We start from the raw sequence: 19,669 nt of genomic DNA on the forward strand, positions 1-19,669 counted from the left end.
CAAAATTCATTCAGCTCCAAATCGCGTGAATCTGGAATGCGGTTGAGAAGTGGCACTTGTTCTCCTCCCTCCCCCCCCCCCCCCTCGCCCATAGAAAGTGCACTATTACTGCAGCTGTGTGAAGGACCAGACTGTCATGTAGCAAGAAGAAATTCCTCCCCTTCTATTTTCGCGAACGAACCCTGTGAATCCACTTGCACATCCGATCCGTGACAAGCAAGTAAAACTGGGAATTTACACTACTGCCGAATGGAAGAAATTCCCCGTCGGTAAAGCCGTGAGAATCAAAAAAAAGGTGATCAGCATTGTCTTTACTTTCGATTCTCTCATCGAGACCTTCTTTGATCGTGACGAACGATCAGAGCCCCATTCGGTAGGTCCGCATTGATAACACAAATGCGCGTCAGCCGCGATGATTTTTTCCCGAAACGAACTGTCGGCGTTTTTCACTTCAACCAAGTCGCGACAGGCGTACGCAGATCGTTGATGTTATTCGGGAATCAAAGTGTGACGGATAAAACTTGCACAAACTTTTCTCTTCTTCAGAACATCCTGGAGCATGTACTGAACGCTGCATCTAGAGCTGTTGAGTCCTTCAGCGATAGTTCTGCATGAGATGACGGTTGGATTTCATACGTTGACGCTTTTTCTGTGTTTCCGGCGGATGAACTTCATCTCTCGTCGTCTTCTAGTGACACGTGTCCTTCTTTGAAACATTTAAACGATTGAAGCACTCGTGCGCGACTTAAACGATTATCTTCGTGACCCTTTTTCATGGTATCAGATGTCATAGTAGCCGTTTTACCGAAAAAAACATGAAACTGATCTCTGCCGCTTACTCCACTGCGATTTGTGGCAATAAAGTTGACAAATTATGGCCGCACGTCCACTATTTAGCACTGTCCGCCCATAATTAACTGGTCGAACGCACATCTGTTGTTTACAGTTGTTAGTTGAAGCTACCACTGGGGTTAACTGCACTGAAGTGACTTACACGCTACGAGTAAAATCAGTTTGACGTGTACTACGTGTAGGAGGGAGTAATGTGTTGCCCTTTTCTTGCCGGAGCGTTCTTTCTCTGAATTTCAATAGTATACCTCTCCGTCACGCCTCTCTTGTGTCTACCACAAGAATTTGCTGCGTATCTCCCTTAAGCTTTCACGTCGACTGAACGATACCGTGACGAAATTCGACGCTCTTTGATGGATCGTAAGACTTCTCCTAATCGTATGGTAAGATGTTCTTGTCAAGCATTTTGCATAAACCGAGGTTCAAAGTTTTCCGAGTAGACCAAGCTGAATACCATGCGAGAAGGGCGTTACCGCGAGCGACTAAGGGTGCACAGTACAAGGCAGCTCGGTAATGAGTCTCGTTATTTGTTTTTCCTTCCACGATAAACAACTCTGATGATTTGTGAGTCGCCGTTCAAGCATCTGGTAGCAGTTCAGTTTCAAAAACGGTAAGCCTGTCTTTGATGTATATAGCAAGAAAAAGCGTAATGAACGGCTATGTGAAGAGCTAATACCTTTTCTGGAATCGAAATGAAGGGATCTGCAGCACAGCGGGTAGGAAAGCAGGCAACATCGGCCCTTTCCACGAATAGGGGAAACAGCTGTTTTCTACTGACCCTACAAAAATGTGCGTTATTCGAAGCAGGTGCGGTATGTCACGACTTCACTGCGATACACGCGTGTGTGTGTATTGATAAATACATGACCAGTTCAGCACGACTGCTTTCCTTGAATGTAACAATAAGATTATGATCACTGTAGTTGCTTTTCGAAGAAACACTATTTGTTGTAGCGATACAAGTGTTTAGTGGAACGAAAAAAAAAATAAAAACTATGACAACTGCAGTTCATGGAGAAGAAGTAAAAGCTTAGAGGTTTGTCGCTGACATTGAAATTCTGTCAGAGACGGGAAAGGACTTAGAAGACCAATTGAATGGAATAGATAGCGTCTTGAAAAAATGAACGCAGGAAAAGAAAAGCAAAGTTAATGGAATGTACTCGACTTAAACGAGGTAATACCGAGGGAATTAAATTAGAAAATGAGACTCTAAAAGTAGCTGTTGGGTAGCAGAGTAACTGATGATGGTCCGAGCTGAGAGGAAATAGCAAGAAAATCTTGGCAAGAATGGCGTTTTTAAAAAACGATAATTTGTTAAAATCTAATAAAAATTTCAGCGTTAGGAAGTCTCTTTTGAAAGTAGATTTGTCTGGAGTGTGGGCGTGTACGAAAGTGGAACGTGGACGAGAAACAGTTTCGACAAGAAGAGAACAGAAGCTTCTAAAATGTGGTGCCACCAGAAGAATGTTGAATATTAGATGGGTAGATCGAGTAACTAAAGAGAACCTACCGAATCGCATTAGGGAAAAAAACTATGGCAGAACTTGACTAAAAGAAAGATCTGGTGATAGGGCACGTCCTGGGGCGTTAAGGAATCGTGTTTAATAGTGAAGTGTGTGCTGTGTGTGTGTGTGTGTGTGTGTGTGTGTGTGTGTGTGTGTGTGTGTGTGTGTGTGTGTGTGTGTGTGAGTGTGGGAGGGAATTGCATAGGCAGACCAAACCTTAGGCCGGTATTACACTATCAAATTTCTTTGTCAAAGATTTGATCAAAGATGTGATCAAATATTCCGTCAAATATATTTGAAAAAGATCTTTGACGTAGTGCTAGAAGGGGTATTACACTGTCATCATATTTTTCGTCAAAGTTCAAGATGGCTGACAACAACAACTTGTTATTAACCGCAGCAATTGCATTGTGTGCACATGCGGAAGAGAAGTGGGGGAAAAAAGGAAACATACATACGAGGTTGACAGTCTTAAATTCCTGGGATTACAACTTGATAATAAACTCAGTTGGGAGGAGCACACCACAGAACTGCAGAAATGCCTTAACAAATCTGTATTTGCAATTCGAGTGTTAGTAGACATAGGCGACATAAAAATGAAAAAAATCTTGCATACTTTGCCTACTTTCTTTCCATAATGTCATATGGTATAATATTTTGGGGTAAGTCTTCAAGTCAAACAAAAATTTTCAGAGTCCAAAAGCGTGTAATACGTTTTATTTGTGGAGTAAATTCACGGACGTCCTGTAGAAACCTCTTGAACGAACTGGGTATACTAACTACTGCCGCTCAGTATATTTACTCCTTAATGAAATTTGTTCTAAATAATGTATCTCTTTTTCCAACAAATAACTCAGTTCATACATAAAATACTAGGAACAAAAATGATCTGCACAAGGACTTAAAAGCACTTACTTTAGTTCAAAAAGAGGTCCACTACTCAGGAACACTCATCTTCAATAATGTGCCAGCAAACATAAAAAAATTTAGTTACAAATAAAGATGTTTAAAAGGAGCCTGAAAGGCTTACTAGTGGCCAACTCCTTCTACTCCATTGACGAGATTTTTAATAGAAACAAGTGTTGTATTGTATATATTCATACATCTGCAGAAGACAGGCTCACTGTAACACTCCGATTCCTTGGCACAGGAGAGGTCTATGTTATGTTAGGTTAGGTTAGGTCAGGTCAGGTCTCCAATCTTCTTAATCTATTTTGGTATTCAGGGCGCATCATGTTGTAAAGCGCCTCATCAGCTTCATACATCTCTATTAATTTTGTAGTTGTCGGCACACACCAATTGTATTTACCGGCAATGTTTATAAAAAAACTACAGACGACAGAATGCAGCAGTGATGCTAGCGCTCCATGCGGTAACCTGTCATATTGCAGTGAACAGAAGACAAGCGACTTCTTTGATCAAAACTACAGCGAGGCCATAGATTTGATCAAATATTGGACGACATTTGACAAAGTTCCCTATTACACCATCAAATATCTTTGACAAAGATATCGGACAAAGATATTTGACAAAGAAATTTGATAGTGTAATACCGGCCTTACAGACAGAAGCACGATCAAATGGATGTAGGGTGCACTAGTTATCCAGCGACGGAGAGCCTTGACCAAGTAGTAGCTTCGACAGCTGCACCAAACCAGTCTTCGGAGTGAAGACCGCGACACCGACACGGAGTGCCGTAACAGACGCAGACTGGACGCTTACCGTGGTGGAGGTTTTCTCCGACTTGACGGTCGACTGGGGCAGCTTGCAGTCTCCCAGCTCTTCCCTCATTTCCGCCGCCTTTTCCTCCGCCGTCATGACGTCACCGCAGCCTTCATCTGTAACAAGGGAGCGAAAGCGCCGTCACACTCTCTCCAAACGTACAGCACGCAGCTGCGACGGTTAGCGATTGTTTACAGTTCGCAAAGCAATACGTTCCACCTACTCGACATGTCACGGATTGCGCGACCCCTCCCGCCGGAGTTTCGTTTCCTCCCTCGGGCAAGGATATGTGTGTTGTTTTTATTATAAGTTAATTTGAGTAGTCTGTAAGTCTAGGGACCGATGATCTACGTAGTTTGGCCCCTTAGAAATTCACACACATTTGAAGATTTGATGTGCTTGTGGACCACATGGCGTAACTAAATTTGACTGCAACGAACTAGGGCGTAGGGTCTTTAATGCCACGTACGTCAAGCGTTCCGGGCTCGAATACACATGCGGCAAGCATGCCGAATAGCTAAAGGTAACATTCACAACAATAAGGGCCAGAAACTTTTAAAAATGTAGCTTTCGTAGACAAAATTGTGTTGACCTTTTACAGCATGTATGAGAGTAGGAGCCTTTTAACAACTTTTACAGCATCTATAACACATAGAATGAAATTTTCACTCTACAGCGGAGTGTGCGCTGATATGAAACTTCCTGGCAGATTACTACTGTGTGCCGGACCGAGACTCGAACTCGAGACCTTTGCCTTTCGCGGGCAAGTGCTCTACCAACTGAGCTACCCAAACACGACTCACGCCCCGTCCTCACAGCTTTACTTCTGCCAGTACTTCGTCTCCTACCTTCCAAATTTTACAGATCCTCCTGCGAACCTTGCAGAAGTAGCACTCCTGAAAGAAAGGATATTGCGGATATTGCCCGCGAAAGGCAAAATCCCGAGTTCGAGTCTCGGGCCGGCACACAGTTTTAATCTGCCAGGAAGTTTCATGTATAACACATCTTTCTGGAATTCTCATTCTGTGAAGAACATCCAAATGACATTGCAGCGGACGGTTATGTGGTCGTGGGGTGGCTACCATCTGCAACCTAGCGGCGCATATTTGATAAGACCTTCAGAGCAGAACTTCACCTGCACACGTGCGTTTCGACAGTGTTCAGACGATATGGGACATCGGCAGCATTAGTGGTCTAAAAAGAACGGATATTTATGCAACAAGGTAGACACAGAGGTAGCCGCAGGATAATGTCGGAGAGCTCCAACGATAAAAGATCCGTTTGGATGTGTGCCTGTCACTTGAAGCCTCTCTCACTGGATTCTACTTCCATTGACTTGATGAGTAAAGCGCAGGACTGGTCAATGTGTGCCAGTTTGTGATGAAGAAATTGTGGCACAGTTGGTTGGTTAGTTGATTTGAGGGAGATAACCAAACAGCGAAGTCATCGGTCCCCTCGGATTAGGGAATGATGGGTAAGGAAGTCGTACGCGCCCCTTCAAAGAAACCACGCCAGAATTTGCCTGAAGCGATTTATGGAAGTCACGGGAAACCTAAATCAGGACAGCCAGACGCGGGTTTGAGCCGTCGTCCTCCCGAATGCGAGTCCAGTGTGCTAACCACTGCGCCACCTCGGTCTGTATCCAAGCACGAATCGACCCTTTATATTTATGTTGTATACCAAACAAGCCACACCAGATGACCCTCACAAACACGGACCCCCCTTGCTTCCGTGTCACTTCCACCAGTGCGTAGCGTACATCTGCAGATGGTGTGAACAGCAGCCAACAGGGAACCCTATCAACCGTGGACTACTTTGCTTCCACCTAATAGGCCTACTGATGGACGTGGAAATACTTTCGCCGATAGGCATCAGAACACGATGTGCCACAGACATTCTGACAGTTCTGCACCAGCAGTCACACAATTAGGAGCCGTCAGTTAGACAGCGCACTTCAGTGCCTGCAGTTTAGCTCGGTACAGTACCTAAGACTACGTTGCAACTTAGCAGTCGCTATTTATGGAGTAATGTCAGCGCAGTTATGACTTGCAGTGACAATACATTGACTGTCACGAGACAGCGAAGTTGCTGATACATCATTGCATTATGTTTAGTATACCAAGTATCACGCATGGGACCTTGCCGTTGGTGGGGAGGCTTGCGTGCCTCAGCGATACAGATAGCCGTACCGTAGGTACAACCACAACGGAGGGGTATCTGTTGAGAGGCCAGACAAACGTGTGGTTCCTGAAGAGGGGCAGCAGCCTTTTCAGTAGTTGCAAGGGCAACAGTCTGGACGATTGACTGATCTGGCCTTGTAACAATAACCAAAACGGCCTTGCTGTGCTGGTACTGCGAACGGCTGAAAGCAAGGGGAAACTACGGCCATAATTTTTCCCGAGGGCATGCAGTTTTACTGTATGATTAAATGATGATGATGTCCTCTTGGGTAAAATATTCCGGAGGTAAAATAGTCCCCCATTCGGATCTCCGGGCGGGGACTACTCAAGAGGATGTCGTTATCAGGAGAATAAAAAATGGTTCAAATGGCTCTGAGCACTATGGGACTCAACTGCTGAGGTCATTAGTCCCCTAGAACTTAGAACTAGTTAAACCTAACTAACCTAAGGACACCACAAACATCCATGCCCGAGGCAGGATTCGAACCTGCGACCGTAGCGGTCTTGCGATTCCAGACTGCCTTTAACCGCACGGCCACTTCGGCCGGCCTCAGAAGAATATAGGTTCGCCGATGACAATGTAATTCTGTCAGAGACAGCAAAGGACTTGGAAGAGCAGTTGAACGGAATGGATGGTGTCTTGAAGGGAGGATATAAGATGAACATCAACAAAAGCAAAACGAGGATAATGGAATGTAGTCGAATTAAGTCGGGTGATGTTGAGGGTATTAGATTAGGAAATGAGACACTTAAAGTAGTAAAGGAGTTTTGCTATTTGGAGAGCAAAATAACTGATGATGGTCGAAGTAGAGAGGATATAAAATGTAGACTGGCAATGGCAAGGAAATCGTTTCTGAAGAAGAGAAATTTGTTAACATCGAGTATAGATTTAAGTGTCAGGAAGTCATTTCTGAAAGTATTCGTATGGAGCGTAGCCATGTATGGAAGTGAAACATGGACGGTAAATAGTTTGGACAAGAAGAGAATAGAAGCTTTCGAAATGTGGTGCTACAGAAGAATGCTGAAGATTAGATGGGTAGATCACATAACTAATGAGGAGGTACTGAACACGATTGGGGAGAAGAGGAGTTTGTGACACAACTTGACCAGAAGAAGGGATCGGTTGGTAGGACATGTTCTGAGGCATCAAGGGATCACCAATTTAGTATTGCAGGGCAGCGTGGAGGGTAAAAATCGTAGAGGTAGACCAAGAGATGAATACACTAAGCAGATTCAGAAGGATGTAGGTTGCAGTAGGTACTGGGAGATGAAGAAGCTTGCACAGGATAGAGTAGCATGGAGAGCTGCATCAAACCAGTCTCAGGACTGAAGACCACAACAACAACATCACGCATGAAACTGTACCAAAATATCATTTTGTATAATACTTTTAATAAATGAAATTTGCTATTTCTTATTGTGTTGCCACATATTTGTTACTCTGCGGCATTATCAAATAAGTGTTTATTTAGAAGCGTGCAAATCAGCCTCCGTTAAGGAACGATAAGAGGTAGTTTATTGCAACCGTGATGTTTGGGCTGAATTAATGGCAGCTTTCAGTTACTACATACACAAGAGATTATAACACAAAGCAAGTGAATCAACCATTATGATCACATACATTAGAACATTATGTGATAGAAGTCGGGGGAAGACCACTGAAAAAAGTCAGAGTATGACACTAGCGTCTCCGTAGGGCCGCCAAATTTTTGGGACATGGAAGAAGGAAGAAAGACGCCAACTCCTTGATGACAGAAATTTTCTAGCATTCGTCTGACTAACTTTCTCGAATCCACAGTAACAGTAAACAACGATAGTTGGACGCCGATATGGGCTTCATCTAGCTACCCGAAAACAAGCCTTCTGTCTTAACAAATGCACTATCCCCCTCGCAAATATTCTCAATAAATTTATAGGGAGTACTTGAAGTATCCATATTTCCTTCTTCTCGTAGCAGGCTGGCAGTCTCATGTTCCCACTTGTCGGCTGACACGCAGCGAACGGCATATGCCAGTCTTCCTTCGCAATGTCTTCGGGCAGCTCCGGAAACATTACTTCCTTGTCTAAAATTACAGTAAATCAGAAATGAGTAGCCAGTGAATCCAGTTTTTGTCACATTTTGCTTAAATCCAGATTTTGCCTTGGGAAAACATTTTGCGGGCTACACTTCGTTTGTCGATGGATCACAGCGGTTATGATCAAGTCTCTAAACGAGTAATGAACAAAGAACGGAACACAGATTATTTCCTAATTCTATAGCCACCGCTATCTGGCAGAAAAGAAAACCATATTTATCAGTGAAAACACAAACTGTGTACGTTCATACTACTGTACAACTGGTTAGATGGATGAAAACATATAGGAACAGTCTAAGAGACCGCGTACAAAAACGGACAAGCGTTGCGTAAAGTCAAGCATTTGGTGTAGAGAATTAATTACTTTCAGAACTCACCCTACCCTAGTTAATTACAAAGAAGAATTTAGCTCCCATGCTCCGTATGATACTGTATCTCTTCCGTACTTGCTGCGACAACGGAACCACTGAAAAAACCACGGTATGTGGTTCATTTACATCAGTAAAAGTCATTTTAACCAATTTTAGCGAGCAGCGTTGGTTGAAAAAACCAACAGATATGGTTACAAATATTCATATAATATGCAAAGGTCTCGGATTCGATTCCTGATCAGACTTAGCTTTTTTATCTGTAATTCATCACTCCTTTCACATCGGACAAGGCTTGTTGTAAACTGATTAAAATGACTTTCACTGAAGCCGTCCAGTTTCTTGGCACCTTGCTTGAACTTTATACGAGTCACGTGTTCCTAGACATAAACATCCTGATCAAGAAACTGTGACAAAATATAATCGATGAGCATAAATATACCGTTGTTTCTCCAATGGTACTGTTGTCATTGCACGTACGCAGCAGCGTCTGAGGAGAGAGAGAATCGTCTACACACAGCCGGCCGCGGTGGTCTAGCGGTTCTACGCGCTCAGTCCGGAACCGCGGGACTGCTACGGTCGCAGGTTCGAATCCTGCCTCGGGCATGGATGTGTGTGATGTCCTTAGGTTAGTTAGGTTTAAGTAGTTCTAAGTTCTAGGGGACTGATGACCACAGATGTTAAGTCCCATAGTGCTCAGAGCCATTTGTACCATTTGAGTCTACACACACGCCGTGGTTCGGAGTCCATGCAACTTGACTCCAGAACAGAAACAACGTGTGGACGCCTGCAGCGACACCATTGAAATACAAAACGCGGACAGTTCTCTTTTGGAATGAATCACCACGGGGGACGAGATTTGGCGATACAAATACGAGCCCACCACAAAATACCGAAGAGCAGAAATTCACATGAAGGTTCATCGCTCAGACATCACCGAAATTCAAGCCGATAAGACGCGGCAGTTGAAAGAGCGTTAGTGACAGTTTTTCATGGTTTTATGAACTTTTGTACGTTGTACTCAAAGCGAGGGAAGAGTATGCAGAACACGTGCAGCATTTTTAGGTTCGTATGAGCAGTTGCCAGCGGGCTCCTGCGCATGCGCAGAGCAGTGCCTTCCTGCCGCTTCTGGCTACTTGGAGCGTGGCTGTTTGTTGTATGAGCAGTGGCAGGAAGTAGCCGGAAAAATTTTCCTGGCGCGCCCAAGCTGCCAGATTCGCGCATGCGCAGAGCAAGCTGAGTTATAGTGGGGGGGGGGGGGGTCCTTCCCCATGTGACCCGTGGTCGTGTACATGTTTCGTGTCTTCGCTTACAGCTCCCACGTCAAATGAAAACAAAACAGATTTCTGTGGCCGGGAGCCATCAAGTGAATTAATATACATTCTCATAACCATGAAAGACGAAAATAAGTTAGTAGTTTCAATTTTCTGATTGTATATTACTTCCACGTTATTAGCAATGAACCATTAATGTCTTAATGAAGCTATTTCTGTCTGTTTTATAGAGAAATTTGCTTCAGTTAATTTTTTTCCGCTGAGGGAGTTAGTTTATTTGAAACGAAGTGTTTCATTCCGCGCTATTGGCTACTCTCAACCTCGTTCAGTTTAAAGTGCAAATTTTCGTTTTCTGGGACGAATGACGTTATACCATAATAAAGAACCAAACATGAGAATACAGTACTGGACCTCCAAGAAAATTGGTATCACGAGAATCACATGAAAAGCTGAATATCAGGTACTTCAGAGTGCATCTGGACATAGAAATGTGCAATTAGAGCGGAATGGAGCATTTTAGTATGGTTTATGAAATTCCGATGCTGCTGGAGTAGTCTCTGATGTCCTGTTCCTTTTATGACACTGTAAGATCTCTTAATGCTATATACGTACGAACATACGTAAACATTGACTTGAAGCTCACTAAGTAGGCAAATTTGGTCAGTAGTTTCGAACTAAATATTTTGTTTCCAATATAATGACAGCTGTAGCAGAATTTTATAGATCTGCCTTCTGTGAAAGTGTTTTTCGATCACAAGGCACTTGTCTAGTGCTTCCTCTGGTTCTGAACTTATTTCTTAATTTGTGTTTACGTCTTAAATTTATAGAATGTCATTTTATGATAAATTTTAGACTGGCAGCATACCATGTTTTATCGTTTTAACTCCCCACATGGCTTCATATTTATTCCTAGAATAGAATATAAACTGTCAGTTGTACAGTTTCTTAGCCTCACAGACAACCATGTTAATTTTTTCACATTTTGAAATAGTCATGAAATCTATTGTCCTTTATTCCGGTGTAAGCTACACAAGAAACTGTCCCTCTTTTTGTTGCAAGTGATTTGTATTCCATCCTAGTAGCTTTTTGGAATGGAATGGAATGGAATACAAATTACATGTTTCGTGTCTTCGTTTACAGCTCCCACGTCAAATGAAAACAAAACAGATTTCTGTGGCCGGGAGCCATCAAGTGAATTAATATACATTCTCATAACCATGAATAACACTCCATACAAATACTTTCAGAAACGACTTCCTGACACTTAAATCTATACTCGATGTTAACAAATTTCTCTTCTTCAGAAACGATTTCCTTGCCATTGCCAGTCTACATTTTACATCCTCTCTACTTCGACCATCATCAGTTATTTTACTCCCTAAATAGCAAAACTCCTTTACTACTTTAAGTGTCTCATTTCCTAATCTAATTCCCTCAGCATCACCAGATTTAATTTGACTACATTCCATTATTCTCGTTTTGCTTTTGTTGATGTTCATCTTATATCCTCCTTTCAAGACACTGTCCATTCCGTTCAACTGCTCTTCAAAGTCCTTTGCTGTCTCTGACAGAATTACAATGTCATCGGCGAACCTCAAAGTTTTTACTTCTTCTCCATGGATTTTAATACCTACACGGAATTTTTCTTTTGTTTCCTTTACTACTTGTTCAATATACAGATTGAATAACATCGGGGAGAGGCTACAACCCTGTCTCACTCCCTTGCCAACCACTGCTTCACTTTCATGCCCCTCGACTCTTATAATTGCCATCTGGTTTCTGTACAAATTGTAAATAGCCTTTCGCTCCCTGTATTTTACCCCTGCCACCTTTAGAATGTGAAAGAGAGTATTCCAGTCAACATTGTCAAAAGCTTTCTCTAAGTCTACAAATGCTAGGAACGAAGGTTTGCCTTTCCTTAATCTTTCTTCTAAGATAAGTCGTAAGGTTAGTATTGCCTCACGTGTTCCACCATTTCTACGGAATCCAAACTGATCTTCCCCGAGGTCCGCTTCTACCAGTTTTTCCATTCGTCTGTAAAGAATTCGCGTTAGTATTTTGCAGCTGTGACTTATTAAACTGATAGTTCGGTAATTTTCACATCTGTCAACACCTGCTTTCTTTGGGATTAGAATTATTATATTCTTCTTGAAGTCTGAGGGTATTTCACCTGTCTCATACATCTTGCTCACCAGATGGTAGAGTTTTGTCAGTTGTAATGGAATGTTGTCTACTCCCGGGGCCTTGTTTCGACTCAGGTCTTTTAATGCTCTGTCAAACTCTTCACGCAGTATCGTATCTCCCATTTCATCTTCATCTACATCCTCTTCCATTTACATAATATTGTCCTCAAGTACATCGCCCTTGTATAAACCCTCTATATACTCCTTCCACCTTTCTGCCTTCCCTTCTTTGCTTAGAACTGGGTTGCCATCTGAGCTCTTGATATTCATACAAGTGGTTCCCTTCTCTCCAAAGGTCTCTTTAACTTTCCTGTAGCAGTATCTAACTTACCCCTAGTGAGACAAGCCTCTACATCCTTACATTTGTCCTCTAGCCATCCCCGCTTAGCCATTTTGCACTTCCTGTCGATCTCATTTTTGAGACGTTTGAATTCCTTTTTGCCTGCTTCATTTACTGCATTTTTATAATTTCTCCTTTCATCAATTAAATTAAATATTTCTTCTGTTACCCAAGGATTTCTATTAGCCCTCGTCTTTTTACCTACTTGATCGTCTGCTGCTTTCACTACTTCATCCCTCAGAGCTACCCATTCTTCTTCTACTGTATTTCTTTCCCCCATTCCTGTCAATTGTTCCCTTATGCTCTCCCTGAAACTCTCTACAACCTCTGGTTCTTTCAGTTTATCCAGGTCCCATCTCCTTAAATTCCCACCTTTTTGCAGTTTCTTCAGTTTCAATCTGCAGTTCATAACCAAGAGATTGTGGTCAGAATCCATATCTGACCCTGGAAAAGTCTTACAATTTAAAACCTGGTTCCTAAATCTCTGTCTTACCATTATATAATCTATCTGATACCTTTTAGTATCTCCAGGATTCTTCCAGGTATACAACCTTCTTTTATGATTCTTGAACCAAGTGTTAGCTATGATTAAGTTATGCTCTGTGCAAAATTCTACAAGACGGCTTCCTCTTTCATTTCTTCCCCCCAATCCATATTCACCTACTATGTTTCCTTCTCTCCCTTTTCCTACTGACGAATTCCAGTCACCCATGACTATTAAATTTTCGTCTCCCTTCACTACCTGAATAATTTCTTTTATCTCGTCATACATTTCATCAATTTCTTCATCATCTGCGGAGCTAGTTGGCATATAAACTTGTACTACTGCAGTAGGCATGGGCTTTGTGTCTATCTTGGCCACAATAATGCGTTCACTATGCTGTTTGTAGTAGCTAACCCGCACTCCTATTTTTTTTATTCATTATTAAACCTACTCCTGCATTACCTCTATTTGATTTTGTATTTATAACCCTGTAATCACCTGACCAGAAGTCTTGTTCCTCCTGCCACCGAACTTCACTAATTCCCACTATATCTAACTTTAACCTATCCATTTCCCTTTTTAAATTTTCTAACCTACCTGCCCGATTCAGGGATCTGACATTCCACGCTCCGATCCGTAGAACGCCAGTTTTCTTTCTCCTGATAACGACGTCCTCTTGAGTACTCCCCGCCCGGAGATCCGAATGGGGGACTATTTTACCCAAGAGGACGCCATCATCATTTAATCATACAATAAAGCTGCATGTCCTCGGGAAAAATCACGGCTGTAGTTTCCCCATGCTTTCAGCCGTTCGCAGTACCAGCACAGCAAGGCCGTTTTGGTTAATGTTACAAGGCCAGATCGGTTAATCATCCAAACTGTTGCCCCTGCAACTACTGAAAAGGCTGCTGCCCCTCTTCAGGAACCACATGTTTATCTGGCCTCTAAACAGATATCCCTCCGTTGTGGTTGCACCTACGGTCCGGCCATCTGTATCGCTGAGGCACGCAAGCCTCCCCACCAACGGCAAGGTCCATGGTTCATGTGGGGTGCAAAAAGCTACTAGGATGGAGTGTAGCCATGTATGGAAGTGGAACATGGACGATAACTAGAATGGACAAGAAGAGAATAGAAGCTTTCGAAATGTGGTGCTACAGAAGAATGCTGAAGATAAGTTGGGTAGATCACGTAACTAATGAGGAGGTATTGAATAGGATTGGGGAGAAGAGAAGTTTGTGGCACAACTTGACTAGAAGAAGGGATAGGTTGGTAGGACATGTTTTGAGGCATCAAGGGATCACAAATTTAGCATTGGAAGGCAGCGTGGAGGGTAAAAATCGTCGAGGGAGACTAAGAGATGAATACGCTAAGCAGATTCAGAAGGATGTAGGTTGCAGTAGGTACTGGGAGATGAAGAAGCTTGCACAGGACAGAGTAGCATGGAGAGCTTCATCAAACCAGTCTCAGGACTGAAGACCACAACAACAACAACAGCTTTTTGCAGTGCTGTGTAGTTGTAAACCTGTTGGAAATGCTACATAAGAATATTGCAGAGAACGAATTAAAAAAAAAAAAAAAATCTGACAAAGTAACCCGTTAGCAAAATTTTATGGTACTTCGAGCTGCCCGCATCTCGTGGTCGTGCGGTAGCGTTCTCGCTTCCCACGCCCGGGTTCCCGGGTTCGATTCCCGGCGGGGTCAGGGATTTTCTCTGCCTCGTGATGGCTGGGTGTTGTGTGCTGTCCTTAGGTTAGTTAGGTTTAAGTAGTTCTAAGTTCTAGCGGACTTATGACCACAGCAGTTGAGTCCCATAGTGCTCAGAGCCATTTGAACTTCGAGCTGTGGAGCCTAATTTTGAAATGATATTTTGCCAAGAACTGCTTGCTTATTTGCATCCTTTATCTGTGTGGGATATGATAAAACAATTGCTCAAAGTACAACTCAGTATGTCCTCTCAACAACATGCAACACGGGCGGCACGGCTACACATGGACACGTGATGCCCCACCAGAAATACGACGAAAAGCGTATGAGCAGAGCAAGCACCAAGCACAGACTGCCTACGTCATCGTAGCTGCGCATGCGCAGTAGAGCCTGTTGTCTGGCGCTTTCTGGTAACTGCTCAAACGAACCTTTTAACACCACCTTAACTTTTCTCTAATTTTTTTTTTATTAGTCCAGTGTCGAAACTTTTTTACCAGAAGGGGTGCATTACAATCCCGTGTTGAGGTTGGTCATTTACGCAAAATGAGACAGTTTTGCTAGGTGCCAACCAACAGGTACTAATGTAGGATTTTCATGTAAATGGCATGACAACTGCGTTTGTTGCCAGAATGCTGTCGTAGATAAAATAAACAATATTTTTGCGTCTATAATTCGAAGATGTGCCCTGTGATCTAATCTGTACCTCCTGAGAAACAACTGATGGTGATGCCCGTGTTGATATTCGGGAAGAATGCGCACGCCACATAATCGGGTTATAGGCGTTAAAACGCGAACGGGCCGCGAGTTCGCGAGCGTGCCGCTAGATGTCCTCCGCAGCTCCGCTACGCTACGATCATCTGCCTCCGCGTCTCGCCCGACTTGGGAGAGGCTGCGTGCGCCGTGATGGGGCGAGAGAGAACTTGCTTCCCGCGATCAGACGTTACTGCACGTGTAACAATGACGTACATGACATGAGTCACCTACATATCTCTTTCCAACCATAATTTGCACAGAACGTCGAAAACTATCAGCTATCATTTCTCGTGTTAAAATGTTAGAGTATTAATGTACAAGAAGTTAAGTTCCACTGTAGCGCGTACAGACGGACACAAGAGTTACATGCGGGTGTCTCTTGCCGGGAGAAATATGTTCGAAAATATGTAAGCAATTGACACAGTAAGACGAATTAATACATTGAATGGACGAAAAATATTTTGAACAGGGAATCCAAGATGACAGTGTGTCCTCCCAACGTACAGAACATTCAACTCAGCGCCGAATGTTAGTGCCTAGACGTTTCTAAACCAACAACATTAAATGACACTAGAAAACTGATGCATTTCCTAACCAAGCGCCGCAGAGTGTCAGAGTGAAACCTTTTTATACGCATATTGTTTGGAAAGAAAATATCGTACACGCATAATCTTTTTAAGGCATGAAGAGAAAAGCACATTAGAAAAGAGTCTGACAAAAATTTCGAGTATGAACTCGAAAGTCGGATACGATCTTGGCGGTGTTATTAAACGCCAGCTAGAACGGAAATTTAGCAGTTTTATTACGAAGCGAAAGAGTAACTGAAAATCTCGTATGCACAGAAAATGATCGTCAACAACTTTCCTACAAAAATTCAACGTGAGGGGCAACAGAACTCTACTGACACGTGTCACTACTCACTTCTTAACAAAGAATACATTTAGAAAAATGACCAATTATTTGTTTATTGTGAAGTGGTGGACGTGTTATCGCACAACCTTGTAATTTAAAAACGCGTAACGAAATGAATTAAGAGCCAGACTGGGAGAATCCAAATGTAAGCGTAGGATAACGTGATAAGCAGTCGCCATGAGCCACATTAGCTCCGTGGTTAACAGATTGCACGTTGACAGGGAATTATAAGCACAACTACAAAAATTCGCAAGCAATTTTACTGCATGGCATCCGCAGCGCCTGAAGGTCATGGTGAATGAAAACGACACTACCTGTGTTTCACAGCTTAGAGCCGCATGTTCGAGTGCGACAAAAATTATTACCTAAATCCAGCGTAGATGAAACCAACAGTGTTGCCTAAATACTGGCTAAGAACATTTGAGTCCACCTATGCTGGATTAATGTAGTAATTTTTGTTGCACTCGAAGATACGACTGTAAGTTGTGAAAAACGGTAGTGTGGTCACTCACTCATAAAACCAACTTTTACCAGCTCTCAGCGATGTTTTCATTCATCGCACAGAAATCCGAGTACAAACACTTGCTCAGCACGTACTGAGATACTGACAGCAAAGTAAAACTTTCGTCCGACTGTAATGCGGTCCGACATTCTTTGGTGGAGCTATGAGGATCACCTGTTGGTTTTCGTAGCAACTACCTACTTAACGTCCTGAAGCCAGTCATATTTCATAGCAATAGAGTCCTGGAAGGCGAGCAGTACGCCTTGCACGCTACGACACACAATAAAATGACATACTGAACAGACATCTGTTGCAGACGACGGCACTGACAAGAACAAAAGAAAGTGCTTTAACAACGTCTTTTACGCACCAAAGCATAAGGTAACCAGTTTGACGAAGCAAGATGCAATAATGTTCGAAAAATAAGTGAACACATTAACCCAGATTTTTGTGGTTGTGGTTGTTTGTCTCGTGCCCGCAGGCACCGAAGGTCGTCGCTCACAAATGGTGCAAATGGCTCTGAGCACTATAGGACTCAACTGCTGAGGTCATCAGTCCCCTAGAACTTAGAACTAGTTAAACGTCACTAACCTAAGGACATCACACACATCCATGCCCGAGGCAACCTGCGACCGTAGCAGTCGCGCGGTTCCGGACTGCGCGCCTAGAACCGCTAGACCACCGCGGCCGGCTCGTCGCTCACACAACTATACTACGTGGATCATCTCAGTGCGTGCTTTTTGGAAGGTATCTTTCGAAATGCGAAGCATTAATGTCGAAGTAACAATGACACTCCGCAAGTCATTAACTTCGTATTAGAAAGTCTCGCCGTGTTTCGAAGGATTATTGCTATCTTCGGGCGACAATCCTGTGTCTAACTCATCAGTGTATCTCTCGGTAATGCATCGTGATTGGCAACTATAAGGATTTATGAATGGCCACTAAGTGTTCTTGCTTTCACAGTATTAACATTTAGATACAGGCGTATCATTGTCATTAGTGATATCTCATTTCTATTTCATTAATGGACCTTTAAGACGTACAGCGCATGAAACAAAAGAAACGACAGCACTTAAATTACAGAACCATTCAGAACATCATTAAAAAAATGACAACACATTGCAAAAGCACAATAAAAAAGAAATTCAAGTCAGTCGCAGCGTAGGGGATCTGTACTACCGGTGGTCTAGCTTCATCTTCCACCTCTGTCGCCTCGACTAATTTGGAGATTGTTAAAACTCGAGCCTCCCATGGCTTCCTTGGACGTCCCCATTGGTGTTTATCAGCAGAGTTTGCCATTATTTACTGCCAGTATGGAAAACAGTTTAACAGATGGTAATCACTGGCTGAAAACTACTCAGAAAAGAGGTACACTTGATTTACTCACACCCACACAAAACTTTAGTTCCACTAAAGTTGTCAGTCCTTATTTTACACGAACAACACGTTAACCGCCAATTAAATATTCTCAGCATCTTGAGACCTACGTGTAGCATAACATGCCAAGTCGAATTACTTCCTTTTTCAACTGTAATACTCACGTACCTGTCACAATCCACGATGCCGTCCAGTCGAAAAGTGGCATAACGAACTTGCGACTGAGTAAATACGGGCAATGTGGAACTGAAAATATCAGCATTGCTCGAAGCACTGATCAGCGTTGGTCGAGGTACTCAATCGTGTGTAATGAATGGAAATACTTCTTCAGGGTACAGAGTGCATTTTGCCATCAGCCGTTACGAGAGAAGACATTAATGACACTGTCTCTCAGAGATATGTCGACTATAGCTGCGGCTGTCGACATGTCTATCCACAACGGGTCTATTCTTACTAGAGTGCTATCCTCATTTACGGTAAGAAATCAGCTGCGCACACCAGTGTTTCCAAGAATTACTCCAGCTCATCCGGTGGATACGTCTTAGTGGAAGTGAGAGTCGCTTCGTTCAATTGTAAACCGGCCATTATTTGCGTATTACTAATGCTTTGACAGTTGTCACGGTCAGACCTAACACCGCGAGAGTTTAACAGCAGACCAGATTTGGCACCCGTGAGAAAGAGAGGTACTGTGATCGGGCTGTCTTCCGCTATAGGCGTAGTCCAGCAGAATCCGCACGTGACTCGACACTGTCCGCCCTACGCAGCACACACTCAGGCGTGCGCGCACACAGACACTGAAGCGATCACCCACCTGTTCCCATGATGACGTAGTGCTGGGAGTCCCGCATCGGTCAGCGCACTTTCATGCTGGTCCCGCGGCGGGCGGAAGCTGCGTCGCACGGTGGTGCAGCGTCTGCGGCGTGTACACGGCACGAGCGGTGCGGTCTGCTCGGCCCGCGGTCGGCCACTGCCGTGGGGCGACATGTCGCCGCGTCGCCCCCGGTCGCCTCCCCTCCCCCCGCGGACGAGACGCCGACCTGCCCCCACCACCGGCCGGCCGGGCAGTGACAGCGAACCAGAGACAGGCGCGCCTCCTGCGGTCCGCCCCGGCTGTCGCACGCAGGTGCCACCCGGCAGCTGCGCCCGCGACCGCGACCGCGCCCAGCTCGCGCGCCTTGACCCTTCACAGTCGGCGTCTCACGAGGGCAAGTCGACCGCGGGGACGGCCGATTCCGGCGCTGCAATTATTACGGAACAGGCAGAGCAAAGGTGTCACTTCACTCACAAAGCATGCGGTCCAGGGGGATAGTTTGTCAGGTCCGCAGTGAACCGCAGAATTACTACTGGTTCACCAAAGGTTATTAATCTCAATCGCTACGGTCGCAGGTTCGAATCCTGCCTCGGGCATGGATGTGTGTGATGTCCTTAGGTTAGTTAGGTT

General features: G+C 43.8%; 1 protein-coding gene across 1 annotated transcript in view; it reads right to left on the reverse strand.

Moving 5' to 3' along the window:
* The window catches only part of LOC126199677 (zinc finger protein basonuclin-1-like), a 229,178-nt gene extending 210,000 nt beyond the window's left edge, over nucleotides 1-19,178 (reverse strand). Inside the window, exons 1-2 of the mRNA XM_049936605.1 lie at nucleotides 19,040-19,178; nucleotides 4,077-4,192 (exon numbers count right to left, since the gene is read on the reverse strand). Coding sequence (XP_049792562.1) covers nucleotides 4,077-4,192; nucleotides 19,040-19,076 — 153 coding nt within the window. The 5' untranslated portion in view covers nucleotides 19,077-19,178. The remainder of the gene's footprint in view (nucleotides 1-4,076; nucleotides 4,193-19,039) is intronic.
* Between the last annotated feature and the right edge of the window lie 491 nt (nucleotides 19,179-19,669).

This window comes from Schistocerca nitens, chromosome 8 (assembly GCF_023898315.1).
Source record: "Schistocerca nitens isolate TAMUIC-IGC-003100 chromosome 8, iqSchNite1.1, whole genome shotgun sequence".
NCBI classification, from domain to species: Eukaryota; Metazoa; Arthropoda; class Insecta; order Orthoptera; family Acrididae; genus Schistocerca; species Schistocerca nitens.